General features: G+C 40.8%; 1 protein-coding gene across 1 annotated transcript in view; it reads right to left on the minus strand.

Annotated features, from left to right (window-relative positions):
• ADAMTS12 (ADAM metallopeptidase with thrombospondin type 1 motif 12) overlaps positions 1 to 27,406 on the minus strand; it is a 381,409-nt gene that overhangs the window by 140,223 nt on the left and 213,780 nt on the right. The window contains exons 4-5 of the mRNA XM_054489129.2: positions 15,525 to 15,721; positions 14,684 to 14,767 (exon numbers count right to left, since the gene is read on the minus strand). Coding sequence (XP_054345104.1) covers positions 14,684 to 14,767; positions 15,525 to 15,721 — 281 coding nt within the window. The remainder of the gene's footprint in view (positions 1 to 14,683; positions 14,768 to 15,524; positions 15,722 to 27,406) is intronic.

Here is a 27,406-nt window from a genome sequence, read left to right on the forward strand (position 1 = left end):
ATACAAAGCTTATTTTATAATAAAGTGTTGAATATCTCATGTAATTTACTGAATACTGTACTAAAAGTGAAAAGATTATATGGGTACTCGAAGTATGATTTCTACTGAATGCATATAATTTTCTCAAGTCAAAAAATCATAAATGGAACAATTGTAAGGGGACACCTGTATTTGTGTTCTGATATTTAGTGGTCCTGGCATCTATTTTCACCTAGGGATCTGTTCCTCGATGACTGATCTACTGATTTACATTACAGTTAAATCTGCTTTGGAGGAATTTTTTTTTTTCTTTATAAGGCAGGGTCTCACTCTGTTGCCCAGGCTGGAGTGCAGTAGCGCAATCCTACAGGGTTTAAGCGATTCTTGTGCCTCAGCTTCCTGAGTAGCTGGGACTATAAGCCTGCACCACCACATCTGGCTACTTTTTCTATTTTGTGGTAGAGATGGGGTTTCACCATGTTGGCCAGGCTGATCTCAAACTCCTGACCTCAAGTGATCCATCTGCCTTGGCCTCTCAAAGGGCTGGGATTACAGGCATGAGCCACCACACCCAGCCTCTGAAGGATTCTAATCAGATACTTAGCTGATTTTTTCCTCCCTCTTACCCTGCAAGTCAGTCACCATTTATCAGACTTGTAACTTTCCCACTGATGACACAATTAGGTTCAGGGCAAATATCTTGATTCAATAGCAACTCAAGTTCTCAATTTCTTTGTTTTTTTGGGAGAAATTGCAGACAGCAAGCAAAGTCAGCCCAAAATAAAAGGTGTTCAGACTAAAACAATAATGAAACATGCATTTTAATAAAGAGATATAAAGTAAACCAAAGATAGAGATTTGCATTCATTTGAAAATAGAAAAACAGTGGTCTGAAAGTAATCAATACAATTAGTTACTGAACATAAACTTTCAAACAAATAAAATTGAACATGTCTATGTTCAGCAGATCATAATTCTTTACAGTCCTCCCTGAATTATTATGGTTATTTCTAAAGCTATTTTCCATAATAACGAATACTCTTTCTCCAGTCTTTCTCTTGTTTTCTACCACAGTCTTTTCTTTTGTTTGTTGCAATGATACCATCCAGTTCCCTAAAACTTTTGACAATGTTTCACGTTGCCCATGAGGATGTTGCCCATGGGGATGGGGAAGCTCTCACCCAAACCATATTCAATCTGTGAAACGTTCCACAATGAATCCTGTACCAATAGGTAAAGTCCAAACATCATGAAGGATATGTCGTTAGTTCTACTGTGTGTGTTTATTGTGTGAATATCATGAGCTGGGAATGAATTCCATTTGTTTTTGGAATACATCACTATATTTGCACTGTATAATGTAGTAGATCTGTTAAACTTTTACTTAAATTAATATTACACTTATTCCGCACTTCTTGAATATATGAGTTGAAGGCCAGAAGGTGTAGTATTAAAAAAAAAAGGCAAAAGTCTCAGATTAAGAAATTTATAGTGAAAAATTCAAATCCAGATAATAAAGCATTATTTGCATTTGGGAAAATAAATATATAGTGCTGGAGCAACTAGATATCCACAGGCCAAAAACAAATAAACAAAAAGAGAGAAAGAGAAAGAGGAATTTCAATCTAAACCTCATAGCTGGTACAAAAATTAACTCAAAATGGATCATAGACTTAAATATAAAATGTGAAACTATGAAACTTCTAGAAAAAAAACATAGAAAATCTTAAGAACCTAGGGATAGGCAAAGAATTTATGGACTTGACACTAATAACACAATTAATAAAAGGAAAAATTGATAAATTGGATCACATCAAAATTAAACACTTTTGCTTTGAGAGAAACCCTATGAAGAGGATAAAAAGAGCTACAGTGTGGGAGAAAATACCTGTAAACCACATATTTGATGAAGGACTTATATTTAAAATACATAAAGAGCTCTCAAAACTCAACAACAAAAAAACAAACAATAAGAAAATAGGCAAATACCACAAAGAGACACGTCACCAAGGAGGATATACAGATAGCAAATAAGCACATAAAAAGATACTCAACATTACTAGCTATCAGGGAATTGCAAGTTAAAACCACAATGATATATTACTACACATTTACCAGAATGGGTAAAATAAAAAATCATGACAACATCCAAATGCTGGTGAGGATGTGGTAAAACTGAATCATTCACTGCTGGTGAGAGTGGAAAATGGTGCAGTCATTATGGAAAAATAGTTTGGTAGTTTCTTAAAAATACTACATAAGTGGCCGGGCGCGGTGTCTCACGCCTGTAATCCCAGCACTTTGGGAGGCTGAGATGGGTGGATCACCTGAGGTCAGGAGTTTGAGACCAGCCTGGCCAACATGGTGAAACCCCGCCCTACCAAAAGTACAAAAATTAGCCCGGTATGGTGGTGGGTGTCTGTAATCCTAGCTACTCAGGAGGTTGAGGCAGGAGAATTGCTTGAATCCGGGAGTCGGAGGTTGCAGTGAGCCGAGATTGCACCACTGCACTCCAGCCTGAATGGCAAAAGCGAGACTCTATCTCAAAAAACAAACAAACAAACAAACAAAACCCTACATAGGCAATGACCATATAACTTAGCAGTTACATTCCTGTGCCTTTATTCCAGAGAAGCGAGGACTTATGTTCACACAAAAACCTGTAGTTGAACGTCTATAGTAGTTTTATTCATAATAGCTAAAAACTGGAAACAACCCAAATGTCCCTCAGTAGGTGAATAGTTAAACAAATAAGTACATGTCATAGAATACCACTCAGCAAAAAGGGGACAAACTCCTGATACACACAATTTGAATGGATCTCAAGGGAATTATGCTGAATTAAAAAAATCCAGTCTCAAAAGTTATATCCGGTATTATTCCATTTATATGACATTCTTGAAATGACAAAAATCATACAGATGTATTATCACTGAGCAGATTAGTGCTTATCAGGGAGCAGGTAGGTAGGTGGAAGGGAAGTATAAAACGTATGAAAGGGTAGCACAAGGGATGCTTGTGAGGGAACTGTTCTAATGTTAATTGTGGTGATGGTCACACAAACCTATACGTGTGACAAAAATTGCATAGAACTAAATGTATACACACATGATCATGCACATGCACACACCACTGTGTGCATCTGAAGGTAGGTGGAATTGTTAGACTATCATTTTCCGAGTTGTCATATTGTACTAAGATTACACAAGATGTTACCATTAGGAGAAAATGAATGAAGGGTAATAGGAATTTCTCTGTACTATTTCTTACAACTGCATATGAATGTACAATGAACTAAAAACAAACAGAAAAATACAAAAACACCTCAAAAATAACTGGTCTGAACCAAGGCTGGAGGGTTGCAACAGAAGATCTTATAACACTTTCTGGTACGATCCTATGCAGATTACTCACTGATTGTATGTGAGAACTCATACCTTTGAATCAAAGGGAACCTGCAGTCTTTCAGACGAGTTATAGTGGGTAGGAAGAGCCCATGCACTCACACAACCACACACCCACATACTCACATACCCATACACACCCACATACTCGCAAACACACACACATCCACATACATAAACACACACTCATATACATACTCACACACATCCACATACTCACATACCCACACACCCACACACTCACATACATACACACACACACCCACATACATACACACACACCCACATACTCGCATACACACACACCCACATACATACGCACACACATCCACATACATACGCACACACATCCACATACATACACACACATCCACATACATACACACACTCACATACATACAAACCCACATACATACACACACATCCACACTCACATACACACACCCACATACACACACACCCACATACACACACACACATCCACATACTCACATACACACATACACACAGATTCACATACTCACATACACATACACCCACATACTCACATACACACACACACCCACATACATACAGATCCACATACTCACATACACACACCCACATACTCACATACACACACACACCCCCACATACTCATATACACACAGATCCACATACACACACACATACATACACACACATCCACATACATACACACACACGTCCACACTATTCTACATCCATGCACTCACATATGGATACACCCACGCTAAAGTTAATTAAGATCCCTAATTAAATAGCCATGAATATAAAAGCTTACTAGAGTTGAAGCAGCGACACAGGCAGAAATAGAGCCCTTGTTCTCCCTTAGCTCACAGAGTCCCTGGCAAGGGCACACTGTTGAAAGGGGGGTTTGATTGGATCTGAAAAGCTCTACATTTCAATATTGTCCTTTTATACATTGGCTTGAATCACCAGTTTGAAAATCTTACATTCCAATCTACATGTTTCTGTTTAGCAAAAGCGAATGTTTACAAAGGTCCAGTCTCCCACATTCCTGAACCAAATTCAGTGTCAGCAAGGACCCACCTTCATCGTTGTGGAGAAAGCAGAGTCATCTTCCAGATGTTGCATTCCAAATGCTGCCTCCAATGTTTTCATCATAATGAAGAGCCCATTTCCCTGAAGGGCTTCAGGAATTATGCATTTAATACTCTCATTTAAACAGTGAAGGACAGTATCTAAGCCAAGTCACAAAGCAGGCATTGGCAGAGCAGGGCTTGGAACACAGGTTTGCAGCTATGAGTTTAGGACTAGTGGTTTCCAAACTATTGAGGACTTCTCTAAACTCTGCTTTGAATAATTGCAAATACTTAGTAATTAACCAATGAATGATTATGGCTTATTTCTACTCTTCAACCTCACAATCCTACCCTCAGTGAGGAGACAAACAGAAAAGCAGATAACTTCTTCTTTTGAGATTCTTACTTCTGTCCTCTTCTTACTCTTTGTCCACTTCCTGGGCTCCTCTGTGAGCCCTTCTTCTTCTGCCCTTCCTTTGATTCATTGCTTAGTTCACACTCAATCAGTCATATTTTTGGAAATCACTCCAAAATATGATTGTTGGCTCCCACATCTGTATCTCATTCCAAATCTCTCCGAGTTCAAATTTATGAACCTAAATCTCCTGATGGTCACCTCCACAGGTACTTTCAACTCAGCATCCCCGAAATCGTTTCCTCCCACTTTAACCTGCGATTCCTTCTGTGCCTTCTGTGGTTGCAGGAACCACCATCAACTCAGTTGCCCAATCTAGAAATGCCAGTGTCTTGTTATCCCCCTCTCCTCCCATATCCTGCATCCCAATCTGTCATCATGTGCTGCTAATTTTACCTCCTCTACATCTTTGCTACCTACTGTCCTTAGCTCAAACCTTCATTTTATGCTTGGTTTACAATATCCAGGCCCTCTTCAAATCCATCCTCCTCATTGCTGGCAGGTGGATCAAAACAAAAGTCTGTCCATATCATGACCCATGGCTCGAGGTCCTTCAAAGTCTAGCCTCCAGGAAGCTCTCCTTTCATTTGGAACCTCACAGTTCATGCTTTAGCAACAACTGCTTGTATTAGCACTCCCTCAGACCTCCCTCACATAATCCCACACACCTTCCCTTCTTCAAGATGTTCCCTTTTCCTAGATTGCCTTTTTCTCTTACCCCCTTTAACCCATTCAACCTCTATTCATTCTTTAAGATTTAATTTGGGCATTTCCAGGAAGCTTTCCCTGCCCTCTAGTCTGGTTTAGCTTCCTGCCAATATACCTTCTTCATACTTGGTTCACAGCACTTGCTGTGCAAGGTCGTAATAATCAAATCGTATGCCTGCTTTCCTCTTAGCTCCTCCAGAACAAGAATTGAGGTTTATTCTTCTTGTTGTCTCAGGCACCGAATATATCCTGGTTTACAGCAGGTATACTGACCGACAAAACTAAGGATGCACACCACCCATGAAGGAAAGGAGAAAAGGGAGAGAATATATCCATTAGGCAAGAAAAAGTGAAGACTAGGTGAATGAGAGGTTTTGTGGTAAGTTAACAAAGAGGCAAGTTCTCCTGTGGATTAGGGAAGGGACAGTAAAGAGGCCAGAAGTTTGAGAACTCAGTAGAAAATCTGCAATAATAATTCCAGTGCCTGTAATAGGAACTGCTAGTAGAAGATTCTACATGGGTGTCTCATGTTTCTGCACATCATCTGAGCAAAGATATAGGTTTTGTTCCAGACTATCCTTTGAAGGATGTTGTAAAGGAAACAGCCTTAGAAGATAGTCTTTTTCCAGGGAAAAGGAACGATTTACTTTATGTCCATAATAATAAAGGTGATGGCTTCCTCTGGGGCAAAAGTTGGACATGTTTGCTTACAATCTGTTCTAAATGATTGGGGCTTTCTTATTTTGGGGGTCCTAAGCTGGGATAAAACCCACTGTATGCATAGCATACACTTGGGCTGCCTGCAACACCCCGGTGCAAATTATGGGACAAGAGGGACAGGTACAAACCGATGCTCGTGTCCCATTATGCTGTGAGCAATAAAGTCCTTTGTCTGTGACTCAGGATTTTCATGTTTTCTGCCAGCATTGCATTCATAAAAGCATGGCAGACTAACTTGTTAGCTTGCAAGCAGGGTAAAATCTCAGATTGCTATGGCTTGAATCTCCCCTCAAAAACTCATGTTGAAATTTGTTTGCCAATGTAAAGATATTGGGAGGTAGGACCTCTAAGAGGTGATTAAGAGCCCCTGTAAATGGATTAATGTTGTTATCATGGGAGTGAGTTTCTTATTGCAGGGATGAAAAGGATGAGTTCAGCCCTATTTTCTCTATCTTGGATGCTTGCTTGCCATGTGATGCCTTCCACCACGGAATGACTCTCACCTGATGCTGGTGCCATGATCTTGGACTTCCCAGTCTCCAGAATTATGGGCCAAATAAACTTCTGTTCTTTATAAATGACCTAGTCTGTGACATTCTGTTATAGAGAATGGAGCAGCAGATGATGGACTAAAACACAGACCCTGCCTAGTTCTTGACAGGAATAAGGAGGATAACAGAGAAAAAGTGATCAAGCAGTAGTGAGAACCACGTTAAGGTTGGACCATCTAAATATATGGGCAGGTCTGCATGGCTGTTGAGATTTTCTAGCAGCAGGGCTGTTGGAGAAGGAGTAAAGGAGAGGGAAAGAAGCTGAATAGTAAAATAAAATCTCAACATAGGAGATTCTTCTTACATTCCAGTTTTGCTATAGGAGTAATTCTGGAATAAACTGACAGATAGTCATTGATGAGGGGAAAAAATGCTAGGGCTTTAAGTCTACTCTCAAAATCTTTCTTGCTTTCTTCCCATCCCTATTTAAAGTTCCTCGTGCAGACAAAGCAAGTGCACAATTAATTGAGTTAATGATTACCTACAGCTTGATACTTTGCCCCTGTGTAGAACTTTAATCTGCAAAATGTGACATTTAACACAAATTCAGTGACAGTGTCTTTTCTATTAAATGTCACAGCTCTTCCAGAAAGCTGTAATTGAGCACATTTTTTTCAGCCTCTTCAGCTTCTTAATCTCCAAGTCTCAGAAGGGGTTAAGTCCAAGAAACACTCATTTAATTTATTGTATGCTCTTGATCACAGGAGCCTTGAGAATAGTAACTGGTTATGGATTAAAATGAGGCAGCCCTAAGTACACAAAAAATGCAACAGGACTTCAGAGAGACTATGATAGCTCACAATAAATGCGAGGGAACTTGTGCTAAACATTTTCCATAAAGCATCCTGGAAACTATTTGAGCATGTCAAAACAAACCCCTATTCACACTATTTTTTCCTCATTTCCTTTGCAAACAAAAATAGAGTCCTCTTTTTGTTTATTTTTTTTCACTTCATCTTCTCAAGCTAATCCAATTCACTTTCCACTTCCCCTTTTCTATACATTTGTGTATGTGAATTAATGGGACAGGAAGCTGACCTAGAGGAAATCATAAAAAGCTCATAAAATAGCTCCACATGGGAAACAATTTTGCAAGAACATAGCTTTTGTTAAAAATTGTTCTCTCTCTTTGTAAGCTCTCTCTATAATGAGAAAATCTTGTATTGATTTCTCTTGGAATTTCTGATAGCAGTTTTTGACTCAATGCACAATCTGACCATGCTCTGGTAGTCAGGCTTACGCTACTGAAAGAAAGAGGATAAGCAGAGAAGAGACAAGCTGTAAAAGGTTTAATCTGAAACTTCTCATGTGTCTAAGGGACAACTCATCTGATTACCAGAGGAAAGGATACTTTTTTTTTAAGGTTCAAGACCAGCTTGGGCAACATAGTGAGACCCCATCTTTAAAAAAAAAAAGCTAGGCATCGTTGCAAGTGCCTGTATTCCTAGCTACTTGGAAGGCTGAGGTGGGAGGATGGCTTGACCCCAGTAATTCAAAGATACAGTGAACTATGTGCCACTGCACTCCAGCCTGCTTGACAGAGTGAGACTCTGTTATCTTACACACACACACACACACACACACACACACAGAATAAGTCTAAAAATTCTTTGCCAGTATTTTTGACATTTACCCTGAAAGAACAATACAGATCCACACATCAGCTGGGGGGAGGGGTAAACCACCAGCCTGAATTTTTAAAATCAACACGCTTTTAACTCTAGAGTTTCCAAAAAAGAGTAGACTCAACACTAAACCACTCTCAGTACACCAAGAAGAATTTCTTTGTGAAAGCAGTTGTCTCCTTCCTGCTGCTGTCAGCCCTACTGCTGTACCTTCAAGCCCCTCCAATGCCATTAGGCTCCTCCACTGGATGGCATAGTCACCTAGGATGGGATTCACTTGGCTTCATCCAACTCACTCTCATTCCAGTTTTGTCTCTATCTTGTTCTTAAAAGAAGTCTCCAACATCGCATGACCCTGATTTTGTCCTTTAGGTCTTTTATTTTCCTCCAGGGATTTTGAAGTCCTTGTGAAATGAGCATAGTATTAATAAGCTTACAGGGTTTTTGTGGGAGCTAAATGATGATGATGATAAAAATAATAAGACTGATACTAACAAGTAACATTTATTGTGCAGTTTCTACAAGCCAGATACTATGCTAAGTATTACATGAATGAAGACATTTGATTCTCATGACAATGCTATGAAATACATATAATTATCACTATTTTACAAAATGAGGAAATGAAGACATAGACAAGTTAAGCAACCTACCAAAATTATATGGCTAGCAAGCAGTGGAACTAATGATAAATCTGGTACTCTCTGTGATGTCAAGCTGCTCACAAGAATTGGAGGGAAGAGTCTAATCCCATCCCTAACCCCCTGCCCAAGAGGGGAGCAGGGGGGGCCATCAAACAAATTGGTCTAAAACAGAAAGGGCTTAGAGGTCAAGTTTGTGTCCAAGTCCTAGGAGAAAATTAAAAGGATAGAATTTGGGCCATAAAATGAAAATCAGAGCTCAATTCAGGGATAGACAGGGACATGATAAGAGTGAGAGCAAGCTGGCTCCTATCTGAACCCACTGTCTGTTTTCTTGGCCCATGGTTTCTTAATATGTTTGACACATCTTTTCAGAACATGGTTTTGTGTACCTCAGTTACCTCAGTTTCCACTGCTTTGAAATATGACTATCTTGCCTATGAGAAAGCCTCCAAATTGTTCCAAAGTGAGTTTTACACCAAGTACTCCAATTTATTCTCAAAATGTGATGAAACCCCATAGTGGTCTTTAGATGGTGGTAACTGACAAACATGCATTTTATGTATATAGCCTAACCTCAAGATCTGTTGAAACCACCGCAGAAAAATAAAGTCCCAAATGGTGTTACCCATGAGATGTATTTAGAATAATAAAGACAAGAGTGATAGAAAGTCACTGATAAAAGGAATCTATCTCAGAGACCCAATCTCAGGATTCTCCACCTCACACACTTTCCACAGAGCCTGAGTGATCTCTCTAACTCCATTTGTTTGTTTGGAATAATCTAGAGTATTCCATAGGATTAGATCCAAAGTCCTTATGTGGCCACAAGGCCCACAGCAACTTGGCTGTCATTGGCCCTGGTTCACTGACAGACTGCTGGCCTCATTTGCACACTTTCTCCTATTTAGTATTTGAACAAATATTTATTGAGGGTCTATTATATACCAGTGAGCAACACCAAACTCAACCTATGCTCTTAAGTGTTACATACTAATTGAGGAAACTGTATCGATTAAATAGATCTAAGGTTACAACTGTGAAACATGCTGTGGAGGAGAAATGTAGTTTTATGGGAGTCAATAACAGAATCTTACTAGGAAAGGGGATGAGGAAAGGCTTCCCCAAGGAAGTGACACTGGAGCTGTGATCTGAGAGATTAGGCTGTTAACTAAGTGAAGACAAGAAGACAGTCCAGGCAACAACAAGACCAGAGGCAGGCCTTGAAAAAGCCTGATGAATAAGACTATTGCTACCTCTCAAGAGCAAAGGCAGGAATAGTGAGAGATGAGAAAGGGAATCAGAAAACCACTGGACTAAACTAAGTCAGGTGTGGGGGTTGGAGAAAGGGTGGCAGTAGGTTGGATATGATCAGATTACCATTTTCAGATTATCCTGACTACACTGAGGAAACAAGATGAAAAGAAATCCAACTTGTTTTGAGTAGACCAGAAAGTATATACCACTATAGTCCAGAAAACAGATAACTGTAGCTTGAATTGAAGTGATATAAATGGAGATGGTCAGATAAATGGTCAGTACGTGATAACAGACTTGACATGGGAGGGAGAGAAGGAGGTATCATCAGTGCATCCAGATTTCTGGCCTCTGAGACTGAAAGGATGATAATGTCATGTGCAGACATGAGCAACACGGGACAAACCGAAGTGCGAGTGGAGGTGGGCAGGTTTTGATTGGCTGCTTTCTCTCCTGTCTCCAGCACAATCACTTTGTTTCCTTTGTATCACAGCAAGACGTCTCAATCTCCCATTGTGTGGCCCAACATCAGTGATATGTCCACTGCCTCTCATAGGCATATTGTTGGTTTAAGAATAAAGCCATTGCCCATGCAGGTCCCTCTACCTGGAATTTCCTTCCTGTATTAGTCCATTTTCACATTGCTACGAAGAACTGCCTGAGACTGGATAATTTATAAGGGAAAGAAGTTTAATTGGCTCACAGTTCAGCATGGCTGGGGAGGCCTCAGGAAACTTACAATCATGGTGGAAGGTGAAGGGGAAGCAAGGCACCTTCTTCACAAGGTGGAAGGAAGGAGAAGTGCCGAGCAGAGGGGAAAGAGCCCCTTATTAAACTATCAGATCTCATGAGAACTCACTCACTGTCACAAGAACAGCATGGGGGAAACCACCCCCGTGTTTCAATTAGCCTAACCATATCACTTCCTCACTAGTTAATTCCTTTTTATTTTCTAAAATCCCAGCTTAGACATCCAAGTACCCTTTCCTATCCCAGTACTTGTATACTCATGCCAATCTCAACTTGAAATTTTCTGTTTTTGTGCTTTTGTGCAGTAGATTCAAAGTTCCTCAGAATCAGGAAATGGGACTTGTGTTCACATTTGCATCCCCGGTGCTACCACAAGGTGTGACATACGCCTGATGTTCCACAACTCTCTTCTCATTATAGATGAAGAAAAATGGACATGGAGCAATGATGTACCTTCCTTAGAGTTGCTGAACTCAGGTCAACTTGCTCAAAGGAGTCACAGCACTGAACCTCACACTCTGCTTCCTATGCCTGCCATCTTGACATTAGTTAAGTGCTGGAATCATTGCTGTCTGTTGTTGAGCTGCTTATTAGTCACAGATGTGAAGAATGGCTTGAGCCATTTCCTGGGAATTAGGAAAATGAGAATTGTGGACTGCAATTCTTCTGTTAACTTGTGAACTCTGTACCAATTAGAGACTCCGTAAAAGCTTGAACGAGGATAATATTTGGCAAGTGGGAGGTACAGAGCCATGGCTTCCTGAAGCAAGTCATGTGTGTCTCTTTACATTTGCAAAACCAGGTTGGTAGAGAACAGGAGAAACAATGTGATTGTGATGGAGTCAGGGGGCAGTGGCCAATCAAGCTCCTTCAAACAACTTCAGTGGCATCAACATGCCACGGAGATGCCCTGGTGACATTATTTCTCGGGAATGAAGAGACATGGAGTTTAAAGGGGCCTGATCCGTGGAAACCACATTATGAAATCCTACCAGTGGTGCTGCTGGGACTACAGAGGGTCAAGATTTTTCCTTCTGTTTTATATGACAGCAGTTCAAACCCAAGGATTTTTCCTTCTTACTCCCAGAAGTAGCTTTCTTCTTCTTCTTTTTTTTTTTTTTGGTCTGAAAATGCTAAATGTTTCTTCACATTTGTATCTAGGAATGCCTATGTGCTCAACCAGTATGAAAAAGTAAATTTTTTTTCTCCAAGGTATCAAAGCATGCTTTTCAAAAGTCAAAAACACAATTTTTATGCAAACATATAACGAGCACATGTTCAAGATGTATTTAACTCATTAGCGAGGAGACAGGCAAGATAATTTGGCTCCTTAATGAGGGGATAGGCAAGATGGCAAAGATAGTTCAAAGGCAGATGCAAAAAACTGATGCAGCTATAGCCAGTGTGGGAGAACTGCTGAATGAGATTGCTAAGTTAGATACAAAATTAGATACCAATTTTTATTGGTCTGGTTCCGCCAACCAATAAAACCATCTTCAGAATTATCTTCTCTGCTGGACACAAATCATTTTCACCTCTACTAGGCAAAAACCATTTGTACCCTATCATTTTCTACATGTCAACATCTAACTTTACCACATCTGTGCCCTAGTCAATGGTAAACAACCAGTTACATTTTCATAGAGTCAGATAGGTATCCTTAAACATCAAAAGGATATATAGTTTTCATGTTGCCTGTTTTCCAAGTTTTGGATACATTTTCTTAATAAAAAGACCACATGAAGAGAAATGACATACCCATTGGTATTCCAAGATACCCAAAGTATGTTTCAGGTGACAAAGGGAGATGGGGTTATAGGGGAAAGAAGAAAAAATGAATCCCCATTCCACAGATTGTTTTAAAAATAATCTAACACACACGATTGTGGAGACTTTTCCTATCAAGAAAACAATAATCCCTCCCTTGGCATTTTGACTGCAGGTCTCTTGCTGATGGGAAGGTGAATGATGCCGTTCTTTACATATCCTAGCTGCTGGTTAAGCTCTATAGATTGCAAGGGCATTTCATCAGTTGGCTGGTCCTACCATTCATTACGTTTCACTTCATTCATTCCTTTGTGTCCCAGGCACTGTTTTAGGTGTTGGGGATCTAACAGAATAAAGACACATGGCTTCCGCCCTCATGGAATTCACATTCTGGTAGAGGCTTTGATAATCAAAGAAAGAGTAAACAAATACACAGAATCATGATGAATTGTGAGACTGCCATCATTCTGTGATGAAAAGCAATAAGAGGGGTCTACTTTGAATAAATTGGTCACTGAGACCTCTCTGAAGAGGCAGCATTTACACAGGGCATAAGGCATGAGAAGGCGCCAGTCATGTGCAGAACAAGGAGAGGGATGTTTCAGGCATTGGGAACCACAAGTGCATAGACAGTTAGTATGAGAGTAGGAAACAAGGAAGAGAGTAACATAAGCAAAGACCAGAAAGGCAGATGGAGGCAAGATCATGAAAGTCACCACAGGTCACAGCAAGAAATTTTGAATTTGTTCTAAAAAAACCCAGAAAGACATTAAAGGGTTTTGTGCAGTGCAGCACTTAAGTTTGTATTTAAAGTGACCAATTATGGCTGCATTTAAAATGATCATCCATGGAGAATGAATTCTGATGGCAAGGCTGAAAATAGGAAACAGCCATTTGGGAGTTCACTGCAGTAGCCTACGCAAGATATGATAAGGCCAAACCAATGTGATGACTCCAGAGATGATATGTATTTTGGAAGTAAGACCACAGTGGTCCTTGCTATTGGATGTGGAAGATATGAAAAAAGGAATCAAGCATATCTCCTGGGCTTATGTAACCAATGCATAATAGTACTATTGGGTAAGGTGGTGATTTGGGGAATGGAGGTGGCAGAATTGAGATTATTTAGGCAGGGAGTAATCAAGGTTCCATTCTGGATTTATTAAGTTTTCAAAATTGAATGGACTTTGACACCTCCAGGTGGAGATTTCAAGTAATTGGATGTGAGCCTGAAGCTCAAGGAAGAGGTCTAGGCTGTACGTATCAATTGAGAGTCTCAGGACATAGATAACATATAAGTCTCTTACATTTATATAAGACTTACATTTATATAAATGTAAGTCTCTGAGAATAGATGAAATCCCCAAAGGTAAAAGTGCAGATAGATAAGAGGTTCCAAATCTGAGAGACTTGTGTTAATTATGCAAGAAGTAAATTAATAGTATCAAAGGTTCAACATTTCCATGTTTTTCTTACCTTTTACTGAAACCATCAAACCATGTCATGATTTAGTCTATCTCTTTTGCAGAACATCTTTAGTGACTGCGGTGAGTCTCATGTGTATGTTATTAGATGCAATGACTGTCAAGAGATTCCAGCTATGTATATTTTGGAAATGTTATCCATATCCTGCTCAGTATCACTGAATTCTCAAGGGAATAACACAGAAATAATATTTTCCTTCTCAATGGGCTTCCAAACACTTCCTGGTACCCTCTTTCTTGTCTACCAAGAACTCCCCTGAAAAAAAGGAGGTAGGAAGTGCGAGGATATATAGCAGAAGAGTGAAGGGAAAATGTTACCTCTTCTTCTTCAAGTAGAATGAGCCGAACCACAACAATGTGAATTGCATTGCCAATGCTTGGGTTATGGAACAACCCAGTGACCTAGGGTCAGAAATAGAAAACCATTAGCTCCACACAAAGAGATAATAAATAAACACCAGAGAAGAAAATAGCATTGTAATGCACATAAAATAAAGGTTTTCTTACAGATCAGAAATGTTTGGTGGTGTGCTAAGAAGAGTGAAATATGCCCACGGCTCATTCCACATTACAATATTTAAACAAAATCTTTCAGGGTGATTGCTTGTCTGTGTGTTTGAGGGATTAATATTTTTCTTTTCTTAACCCAGCCCACAGTATTCTTCTCTTTTATTATCAGTTACTCAGGCAAATACTTTTTCCCATCTCAATAGGACTAACATCCTCTTGAAGGCAGAAAACATCAATAATGCAAAGAGAAAGCTTGAAATTAGGAGTCATTAACTTTATTCCAATTCTATTTCTAACTACTTTGAGGAAATTATGTTCTAGTTCTTTGCCTCAGTTTACTCCTTTGGTTTACTAACATAAACTGATGAAGCAAAGCCACACGAAAAGGATTGAGTCACTTGGTAAATACCTACCAGAAGTATGTAACTAATAAATTATAAAATGTTCCCAGGATACACATTTTTAAGGGAAAGACTAATTCATCCTGAATTTCCATCCATATTCATCCTTAGGCAGGTACTAGATTCACATATATATTTATAAAAATAAGTTAAAAGGACCCCAAAAAGGCCTTTCTTATTTATTTATGTAAGCATTTCTAATGACATCTGTTCACTAGCTGCTCCAGCCCCCATGTAGTCCGGCATACCATGTTCATGATGGTGAGGATGTAGGACTCCACATTCTCACTCCCATGGTATTCAATCATCTTTGTGTCGGCCACCACCAGTGTCTCCACCCATCTCTCTTTGCTGATGGAACGCCGAGAGAGGCTTCTGCTTGGCAAGTTGTGCCTCTCCCACTTCTCCCGCCATAGCTCTTGCTTCTGGGAGATGTTAAGACTGTCTAAACAGTAAACAGAAGACAATGGTCTAACACTGTATATGTCTCATATATTATCTACTTATGTTAGTAAAGATGCAAGGCCATAAGTTTAATTTACATTTAATAATTTAAACGCAATGTTTTTACATACATGAGCGAAATAGACCAATTTAAATGAATATGACCAAGAGAAATTTGAATCTTACAGAGAGGTTCAAAAAGTACTTTATAAAAATGTTTCTTACCTATTACATTAAATTATGTCTTCCACTATTGAAAAGACGTAACCAACAATGGGAACTTTCTCTTTCTTCTCCTCCTTTAAATTATTTAGTGCCTACTGTGTGCAAGGCAATATACCTGGCTTTTAAATGCCACATTGTTTATCCTCATGAATGACAGAGGTACATATTCTTCTCTCCATTTTGCAAATGTGGAAATTGATGCTCAAAGTGGCTGGTTAAATAACTTTCCCAGAGTTGTGCAGCCCATCAGTCAGTAAAAGATCCAGTATTTTCTATGCCCCAAAATCATGCATTTTAAAAAATATACATCACACTGTTTCCTACAGAGTAAACGTGTATAAAACTGTAGTATATATAAGCTGAAAACCTGCCAAAGGTTCCAGGCATTCCACTTGAAGAAGGCACAAAAAGAGGTGGAAAAGATCCAAAGGACAGCAAAACTATCAAGGTGACTAACAGGTTTTAGTATGAAAAGGATTTGATACATAAGGGTCATGGTTTGGAAGACAAAATCTAGGAGAGGCTATAGAATGATAAAGAAAGTCAGATAGTAGCTGCACGGAATCATTCTCAAAATCCCAGAATACTGTAAGTAGGGAGCATGTTCTAACTTGAAAGAGGTCTGTTTAAAACCAAAACGAATAAAAGGCTACTTCACACATCAGGAAGCAGGTACTTAACCCAAGTGGAAGTCATGTGTAAAAAGTTCTAGTGGGCTCAGAATGGCTTAGGGAGCCGAGGAAGACAGGTTGACCAGAAGAGAGTAAAGAAAGAAGCCTGGGCTGATACAGGGCAGCACCTGGGTCTTTGAAGATTCCTACCAGGATCACAGCCACAAACACTTCCTGCCTCTACCTCATCTGCACCCTGGGCCCCTGGCAGGGGCAGAACATCGAAGCAGAGTGGCAAACCTCATGTCCCATTCCTAATCTCTGGTAATGGCCATCCAGTCTGAACTTGAAAACTTCCAGCAGGAGGAAGGGACACTCAACAACTCACAGGGCATCTTGTTCTATTGGGAAATTCTCGACTGCATTGAGCTGAAACCTGCCTCTCTGTCATTCCTCCTCGTTAGCTCTGGTCCTGTTCTCCGAAGCATCTGGAACTACACCTCCTCCTGAGGCCCTGCCTCAGACCCTGAGTTGGGAGAACTAACACCATATCCTGCCCTCTCCGCTGGTGCTCTCTAGGCTGTGGAGTTGCTTACACTGATTTGTGTGTAACCCTTCCTGGTTCCTCAGTTTCTCTGTCCATATGAATTTAGAACATGTTTGGCGATATTGACAAAAGAAATGAAACATCACCATAGGTCTAAATAAATTCAAACTCTAGCGTTGTGAGTTTTACTTCAAAATAATAATGCTGTACTTTGATATAACACTTCTGAGAAATAATCTGGGATTATGTAAACTTTGGAGGGAAGTCCTGTGAAGATTTAAAAATGGGGAGATGGTTAACCCCTCATTTGTGCTGGAACCATTTTCTAGTTTCCTTCTCCACTCACTTTGCAAGGGGAAGCATGAATTCCCTAAGAAATGTCAAGATTTTATCAATGGTTTCTAACTTTCTGAAACCCCCTCCCTCATTCCCCCATCAGCTTTTTGTCCCTGTTTTGAATCTCACATGAATGTTTCAAACCGCTATCTGCTTTCAAACGTCTCTGTGTAAGCCAAGCAGCCAGCCCCCTTTGAGCCCATGTGGGCTGGTGTTTTCTGAAACGGCTGTTACAGGTTGGGCTGAGTACAGGAATCCTGTCAACATGGATTCGGTCTCATCTTTCTCTCAGGCCCCTCCTATTTTGCTGGGTGGAGACAGGTCTGTTCTAACCAGGAGGCTGCTCCATGCCGCCCTGACCTTGTGTGTGACGGTGACTGACAGTTTTCTCACCCAGTGCCCTCACAAAGCCCTTGGGGCCTTAGCCCTTCTTCTCCCTTGGCCCCCGCAGGCTCAGCCTCCCTCCCCTGGGTGCCGGTCCCCTCACAGAGGCTTCAGCTCACCTCAGCAGGCAAAGACTGTGCTGTGCACAGCCCCTCATTAAAGCAGAACCCTGTGCTCCTGGCTGCAGCCTCGGTCCCCACCCTCAGATATCTACTGTTAGGTGCTAGCAGGAAGCTGTCATGGGTGAGAAGCGTGTAGAAAAAAGTAGTTTCTCTGCTTCCCTCGGTCCTGTCTTTCTTTACTTACTTCTTCTTTACTCTCCCCTTTTTCTACCTTTTATCCGTCAGTGTTGAAAAAGAGAGTTGCTAGGCACTGAATGTTTGCATCCTGCCCAGACGCAGAAGATGAAGCCCTAATCCCCAAGGTAATGGTATTTGGAGGTGGGGCCTTTAGTTGGCAGTTAGGTTGAGATGAGCTTGTGACACTGGAGCCCCCATCATGGGATTAGTGTCCTTATAAGGACAGGAAGAGACATCAGAGCCCTCTCTTTCTCTCAGAGAGAGGAGACATGAAGACACAGCAGGAAGATATATACATCTCTCTCTCTCTCTCTATATATATACACACACATATATATTCAGTGCCTATACATATATATATAGAGAGAGAGGGAGAGAGATGTATATATCTTCCTGCTGTGTCCTCATCTGTCTCCTCTCTCTCTATATATATGTAGGCACTGAATATATATATACATATTCTCTCTCTCTATATAGGCACTGAATATATATATATATATATATATATATATATATATATATATATATATACACACACACACACATAGAGAGAGAGAGAGAGATCTTGGACTTGATCTTGGACTTCAAGTCTCTAGAACTGTGAGAAATAAATTTCTGCTGTTTAGGACACCCAGTCTATAGCATTTTGTTATAGCAGCCTGAGCTAACTAAGACACGAGTTTTTTTTTTTTAAAAGACATCTTTAAAGTCCAAGTTACTTTCATTTTTCCAGCAAATAGGTAGTTACTCAGTAGTAAACAGTCATATAGGAGGAAATGTGAAAATGAGAGATGGGGTCTGCTAAAGGCATATATCTATTTAAAAATTTTCAACGAAACCTACAATAAGCACTTATTAAAGTTCAGGTCCTATACTAAGCACATAGCACCATATCTCATTTAACTGTGCCAACAAATCTATGAGATAAGCCCTCTTATGATCACTGTCTTGTAGATGAAGAGCTTGAGGCTCAAAAAGATTAGGTAATTTTCCTAAAGTCACATAGTAAATGACAGATTCAGCCATCTGTGTGATTCCACTACAGCAACAACAAATATTTATACAATAGGTTTTCTGGGCAAGGCCCGAGTTACTCTCCCGAATACAGACAAAGAAGTATGTGATGTGATCCTTAACTTTACACAACAACCAATCTACTTGTGGGTAATTAGACATGAGCATAAGAAAAATTGTCATCACTGGGGTCCAAGTAATTCCTAAAGAGAAATATCAGTTATATTATAGATAGTGCCGGAAGCTTTGCAGAAGTGGTAGGATCTGAACTGGGCCTTAACAAGACTGAGCTGGGGAAGAGGACTGTATATATGTGGGCTGACTCTGCCGAGTTCTAGTGAAATCTCAGATTTGATGGCAGAAATGTTTCTACTAAGCAATTTCAGAAAGTACGAGAAACCAGCCCTACACATTCATCTCCAAAGCTGATGACAAAGATAGCCAGTTCTTTGGGTCAGGTGAGGGGCTGATGATTCTGGGAAGCTCCCCTCACTATTTCCCATCATACACACCACACTGTTTAGAGACCCCTCTTCTCAGCTGGCATAGCTTCTGGCCACACCTCAATCCGAGTACTTTTTATATTGCTATAATTTCCTGTTATTTAAGGGGCTCTCTAATTAGGCTTTAAGCAACTAAAGGGCTAGAAAAACATCTTCTTTGGCCTTTGCCCCAATCCTAACACCATAACAGGCAAAAGTGGCACCCAGTAAATACCAAATGCACAAGCAAAGAACTGAAGATGAATCAGAACCAATGTATGAACCACACGCAAAGAAGAATTGCCAGGTTTGTCAATTTTTTCCATTTGATGACTTTTTTCATTTAAGGAATTCTCCCCACTGAGACCATGACAGGTTTGTTTCAAGCAGAGAAATCCAGCCAAATGGGCAGCTTAAGTAAGGAAAATTTCCAGTGCTGAGAGAGGACAGAGAACTGATTTTCCTAAATGGAAGCTAACAGAGTGCAGATGTCTGTCCAGCGTTGTCTGAGTTGGTCAGGATATCTGAGCACTAACAGAGCAGAAGTCCTAGAAGATCCCTGGAAAATGCAATTTACTGAGTACTTTTTCCTTCCCCAAATACTGCAGGCAGCTCTTCACAAAGCTCTATTTAGGGATTTTTTTTTTTTTTTTTTTTTTTTTTTTTGTTGTTGTTGTTGTTGTTTTTTTTCTTTTATTATTATTATGATTATACTTTAGGTTTTATGGTACATGTGCACAATGTGCAGGTAAGTTACATATGTATACATGTGCCATGCTGGTGCGCTGCACCCACCAACTCGTCATCTAGCATTAGGTATATCTCCCAGTGCTATCCCTCCCCCCTCCCCCCACCCCACAACAGACCCCAGAGTGTGATGTTCCCCTTCCTGTGTCCATGTGTTCTCATTGTTTAATTCCCACCTATGAGTGAGAATATGCGGTGTTTGGTTTTTTGTTCTTGCGATAGTTTACTGAGAATGATGATTTCCAATTTCATCCATGTCCCTACAAAGGACGTGAACTCATCATTTTTTATGGCTGCATAGTATTCCATGGTGTATATGTGCCACATTTTCTTAATCCAGTCTATCATTGTTGGACATTTGGGTTGGTTCCAAGTCTTTGCTATTGTGAATAATGCCGCAATAAACATACGTGTGCATGTGTCTTTATAGCAGCATGATTTATAGTCCTTTGGGTATATACCCAGTAATGGGATGGCTGGGTCGAATGGAATTTCTAGTTCTAGATCCCTGAGGAATCGCCACACTGACTTCCACAAGGGTTGAACTAGTTTACAGTCCCACCAACAGTGTAAAAGTGTTCCTATTTCTCCACATCCTCTCCAGCACCTGTTGTTTCCCGACTTTTTAATGATTGCCATTCTAACTGGTGTGAGATGGTATCTCATTGTGGTTTTGATTTGCATTTCTCTGATGGCCAGTGATGGTGAGCATTTTTTCATGTGTTTTTTGGCTGCATAAATGTCTTCTTTTGAGAAGTGTCTGTTCATGTCCTTCGCCCACTTTTTGATGGGGTTGTTTGTTTTTTTCTTGTAAATTTGTTGGAGTTCATTGTAGATTCTGGATATTAGCCCTTTGTCAGATGAGTAGGTTGCGAAAATTTTCTCCCATTTTGTAGGTTGCCTGTTCACTCTGATGGTAGTTTCTTTTGCTGTGCAGAAGCTCTTGAGTTTAATTAGATCCCATTTGTCAATTTTGGCTTTTGTTGCCATTGCTTTTGGTGTTTTAGACATGAAGTCCTTGCCCATGCCTATGTCCTGAATGGTAATGCCTAGGTTTTCTTCTAGGGTTTTTATGGTTTTAGGTCTAACATTTAAGTCTTTAATCCATCTTGAATTGATTTTTGTATAAGGTGTAAGGAAGGGATCCAGTTTCAGCTTTCTACATATGGCTAGCCAGTTTTCCCAGCACCATTTATTAAATAGGGAATCCTTTCCCCATTTCTTGTTTTTGTCAGGTTTGTCAAAGATCAGATACTTGTAGATATGTGGCATTATTTCTGACGGCTCTGTTCTGTTCCATTGATCTATATCTCTGTTTTGGTACCAGTACCATGCTGTTTTGGTTACTGTAGCCTTGTAGTATAGTTTGAAGTCAGGTAGTGTGATGCCTCCAGCTTTGTTCTTTTGGCTTAGGATTGACTTGGCGATGCGGGCTCTTTTTTGGTTCCATATGAACTTTAAAGTAGTTTTTTCCAATTCTGTGAAGAAAGTCATTGGTAGCTTGATGGGGATGGCATTGAATCTGTAAATTACCTTGGGAAGGATGGCCATTTTCATGATATTGATTCTTCCTACCCATGAGCATGGAATGTTCTTCCATTTGTTTGTATCCTCTTTTATTTCCCTGAGCAGTGGTTTGTAGTTCTCCTTGAAGAGGTCTTTCACATCCCTTGTAAGTTGGATTCCTAGGTATTTTATTTTCTTTGAAGCAATTGTGAATGGGAGTTCACTCATGATTTGGCTCTCTGTTTGTCTGTTATTGATGTATAAGAATGCTTGTGATTTTTGCACATTGATTTTGTATCCTGAGACTTTGCTGAAGTTGCTTATCAGCTTAAGGAGATTTTGGGCTGAGACAATGGGGTTTTCTAGATATACTATCATGTCATCTGCAAACAGGGACAATTTGACTTCCTCTTTTCCTAATTGAATACCCTTGATTTCCTTCTCCTGCCTAATTGCCCTGGCCAGAACTTCCAACACTATGTTGAATAGAAGTGGTGAGAGAGGGCATCCCTGTCTTGTGCCAGTTTTCAAAGGGAATGCTTCCAGTTTTTGCCCATTCAGTATGATATTGGCTGTGGGTTTGTCATAAATAGCTCTTATTATTTTGAGATACGTCCCATCAATTCCTAATTTATTGAGAGTTTTTAGCATGAAGGGTTGTTGAATTTTGTCAAAGGCCTTTTCTGCATCTATTGAGATAATCATGTGGTTTTTGTCTTTCGTTCTGTTTATATGCTGGATTACATTTATTGATTTGCGTATATTGAACCAGCCTTGCATCCCAGGGATGAAGCCCACTTGATCATGGTGGATAAGCTTTTTGATGTGCTGCTGGATTCTGTTTGCCAGTATTTTATTGAGGATTTTTGCATCAATGTTCATCAAGGATATTGGTCTAAAATTCTCTTTTTTTGTTGTGTCTCTGCCAGGCTTTGGTATCAGGATGATGCTGGCCTCATAAAATGAGTTAGGGAGGATTCCCTCTTTTTCTATTGATTGGAATAGTTTCAGAAGGAATGGTACCAGTTCCTCCTTGTACCTCTGGTAGAATTCGGCTGTGAATCCATCTGGTCCTGGACTTTTTTTGGTTGGTAAGCTATTGATTATTGCCACAATTTCAGCTCCTGTTATTGGTCTATTCAGAGATTCAACTTCTTCCTGGTTTAGTCTTGGGAGGGTGTATGTGTTGAGGAATTTATCCATTTCTTCTAGATTTTCTAGTTTATTTGCGTAGAGGTGTTTGTAATATTCTCTGATGGTAGTTTGTATTTCTGTGGGATCGGTGGTGATATCCCCTTTATCATTTTTTATTGCATCTATTTGATTCTTCTCTCTTTTTTTCTTTATTAATCTTGCTAGCGGTCTATCAATTTTGTTGATCCTTTCAAAAAACCAGCTCCTGGATTCATTTATTTTTTGAAGGGTTTTTTGTGTCTCTATTTCCTTCAGTTCTGCTCTGATTTTAGTTATTTCTTGCCTTCTGCTAGCTTTTGAATGTGTTTGCTCTTGCTTTTCTAGTTCTTTTAATTGTGATGTTAGGGTGTCAATTTTGGATCTTTCCTGCTTTCTCTTGTGGGCATTTAGTGCTATAAATTTCCCTCTACACACTGCTTTGAATGCATCTCAGAGATTCTGGTATGTTGTGTCTTGGTTCTCGTTGGTTTCAAAGAACATCTTTATTTCTGCCTTCATTTCGTTATGTACCCAGTAGTCATTCAGGAGCAGGTTGTTCAGTTTCCACGTAGTTGAGCGGTTTTGAGTGAGATTCTTAATCCTGAGTTCTAGCTTGATTGCACTGTGATCTGAGAGACAGTTTGTTACAATTTCTGTTCTTTTACATTTATTGAGGAGAGCTTTACTTCCAAGTATATGGTCAATTTTGGAATAGGTGTGGTGTGGTGCTGAAAAAAATGTATATTCTGTTGATTTGGGGTGGAGAGTTCTGTAGATGTCTATTAGGTCCGCTTGGTGCAGAGCTGAGTTCAATTCCTGGGTATCCTTGTTGACTTTCTGTCTCGTTGATCTGTCTAATGTTGATAGTGGGGTATTAAAGTCTCCCATTATTAATGTGTGGGAGTCTAAGTCTCTTTGTAGGTCACTCAGGACTTGCTTTATGAATCTGGGTGCTCCTGTATTGGGTGCATATATATTTAGGATAGTTAGCTCTTCTTGTTGAATTAATCCCTTTACCATTATGTAATGGCCTTCTTTGTCTCTTTTGATCTTTGTTGGTTTAAAGTCTGTTTTATCAGAGACTAGGATTGCAACCCCTGCCTTTTTTTGTTTTCCATTTGCTTGGTAGATCTTCCTCCATCCTTTTATTTTGAGCCTATGTGTGTCTCTGCACGTGAGATGGGTTTCCTGAATACAGCACACTGATGGGTCTTGAGTCTTTATCCAGTTTGCCAGTCTGTGTCTTTTAATTGGAGCATTTAGTCCATTTACATTTAAAGTTAATATTGTTATGTGTGAATTTGATCCTGTCATTATGATGTTAGCTGGATATTTTGCTCGTTAGTTGATGCAGTCTCTTCCTAGTCTTGATGGTCTTTACATTTCGGTATGATTTTGCAGTGGCTGGTACCGGTTGTGCCTTTCCATGTTTAGCGCTTCCTTCAGGAGCTCTTTTAGGGCAGGCCTGGTGGTGACAAAATCTCTCAGCATTTGCTTGTCTGTAAAGTATTTTATTTCTCCTTCACTTATGAAGCTTAGTTTGGCAGGATATGAAATTCTGGGTTGAAAATTCTTTTCTTTAAGAATGTTGAATATTGGCCCCCACTCTCTTCTGGCTTGTAGGGTTTCTGCCGAGAGATCCGCTGTTAGTCTGATGGGCTTCCCTTTGATGGTAACCCGACCTTTCTCTCTGGCTGCCCTTAACATTTTTTCCTTCATTTCAACTTTGGTGAATCTGACAATTATGTGTCTTGGAGTTGCTCTTCTCGAGGAGTATCTTTGTGGCGTTCTCTGTATTTCCTGAATCTGAATGTTGGCCTGCCTTGCTAGATTGGGGAAGTTCTCCTGGATAATATCCTGCAGAGTGTTTTCCAACTTGTTTCCATTCTCCCCATCACTTTCAGGTACACCAATCAGACGTAGATTTGGTCTTTTCACATAGTCCCACATTTCTTGGAGGCTTTGCTCATTTCTTTTTATTCTTTTTTCTCTAAACTTCCCTTCTCGCTTCATTTCATTCATTTCATCTTCCAGGGCTGATACCCTTTCTTCCATTTGATCGCATCGGCTCCTGAGGCTTCTGCATTCTTCACGTAGTTCTCGAGCCTTGGTTTTCAGCTCCATCAGCTCCTTTAAGCACTTCTCTGTATTGGTTATTCTAGTTATACATTCTTCTAAATTTTTTTCAAAGTTTTCAACTTCTTTGCCTTTGGTTTGAATATCCTCCCGTAGCTCGGAGTAATTTGATCGTCTGAAGCCTTCTTCTCTCAGCTCGTCAAAGTCATTCTCCGTCCAGCTTTGTTCCGTTGCTGGTGAGGAACTGCGTTCCTTTGGAGGAGGAGAGGTACTCTGGTTTTTAGAGTTTCCAGTTTTTCTGCTCTGTTTTTTCCCCATCTTTGTGGTTTTATCTACTTTTGGTCTTTGATGATGGTGATGTACAGATGGGTTTTTGGTGTGGATGTCCTTTCTGTTAGTTTTCCTTCTAACAGACAGAACCCTCAGCTGCAGGTCTGTTGGAGTACCTGGCCGGCTGTGTGAGGTGGCAGTCTGCCCCTGCTGGGGGGTGCCTCCCAGTTAGGCTGCTCGGGGGTCAGGGGTCAGGGACCCACTTGAGGAGGCAGTCAGCCCGTTCTCAGATCTCCAGCTGCGTGCTGGGAGAACCACTGCTCTCCTCACAGCTGTCAGACAGGGACATTTAAGTCTGCAGAGGTTACTGCTGTCTTTTTGTTTGTCTGTGTCCTGCCCCCAGAGGTGGAGCCTACAGAGGCAGCAGGCCTCCTTGAGCTGTGGTGGGCTCCACCCAGTTCAAGCTTCCAGGCTTCTTTGTTTACCTAAGCGAGCCTGGGCAATGGCGGGCACCCCTCCCCCAGCCTCGCTTCCGACTTGCTGTTTGATCTCAGACTGCTGTGCTAGCAATCAGGGAGACTCCGTGGGCGTAGGACCCTCTGAGCCAGGTGCGGGCTATACTCTCCTGGGGCACCGTTTCCTAAGCCCGTCGGAAAAGCACAGTATTCGGGTGGGAGTGGCCCGATTTTCCAGGTGCCGTCTGTCACCCCTGGAAGGGGAACTCCCTGACCCCTTGCGCTTCCCGAGTGAGGCAATGCCTCGCCCCTGCTTCGGCTGGCGCACGGTGCGCTCACCCACTGACCTGCGCCCACTGTCTGGCACTCCCTAGTGAGATGAACACGGTACCTCAGATGGAAATGCAGAAATCACCCGTCTTCTGCGTCGCTCGCGCTGGGAGCTGTAGACCGGAGCTGTTCCTATTCGGCCATCTTGGCTCCTCCCCCTATTTAGGGATTTTGCAGGTGGCAGAGCCCTCACCTACTGCTGATCTCTGAGTCAGTGTACACTGCAGCCAGGCATGGATCACGCCTTGACGAAGCCACATGGAGAACCTGGAGTAGTGCTAGGGAGCAAAGAAATTGAACATACATGGCGGAAGACTCTGGAAGTTACAAAACTTCCAGTACATTCAGGAGTGCTTTTTAACGTGCCAGTAGTTTCCAGTGTGAGCAATGAGGCTGCCTATTCTACTTAGAAAATTGCCCAAGGCTCTGCCTCCAACCCAACCCTTCCCTCATCTGGATTCTCTTCTACACCCTTATATCAGATTTCCAACAGAGAAGGATTTCTGCCCAGCCCACGCAGGTTGACCACTAACTGGAAATTGGCCACTAATTACTACTGCCTTGTTTGAGGTCCAGCTTCCCCCAAGATGACCTTCTTAAGTTGATCTTCTCCAGCCCACACTGCAGCTTCCAGATAAATGAGACCCAGTACCCTAACTGTCCCACCTTTCTGTCACCACCTCTGCAAGGTTTCTGAAACATGACACCTGGGCAACAACACAGCAACACAGACACTAACAGCCATCTGGCATCCAGTGCCTATCAAGAGCCCAACTGGTGCTAAACACTATTGGATTTGATCATTTATCTTAATTCTCACATTAAAACATGTAGTAAATCTTATTGCCATTTTAAAATGAGAAAGCTGAGACACAGAGCGATTATAGAGTTTATTCAAAGTCTCATAGCCAGTAAGCAGCAGGACCAGCATTTTAGCTGGGTTAGTGTGAATCTTATTTAACTTAGTGGCATAGAGATGGGGATGGGTTTCTGGGATCACCTGCCTAGAAATTTTCAGCATGAGGAACGGAAAGGATCAACTCAAAAAAAAAAAAAATCATCTATAGAAGAAGTTGGACCTCAAACCAGCTGAGTCCTAGTCCTCCAGGTCCCCATCAGTCTTCAGCAATGCATGGAGGACATTTGTCTACGAGTGCAGTAGGAGGTAGGTGACCTTTTGATACTAGATTTCCGGAGACAATATCCTGCTTCTTTATATAATTCAGACAAG

Source organism: Pongo pygmaeus, chromosome 4 (genome assembly GCF_028885625.2).
Source record: "Pongo pygmaeus isolate AG05252 chromosome 4, NHGRI_mPonPyg2-v2.0_pri, whole genome shotgun sequence".
NCBI classification, from domain to species: Eukaryota; Metazoa; Chordata; class Mammalia; order Primates; family Hominidae; genus Pongo; species Pongo pygmaeus.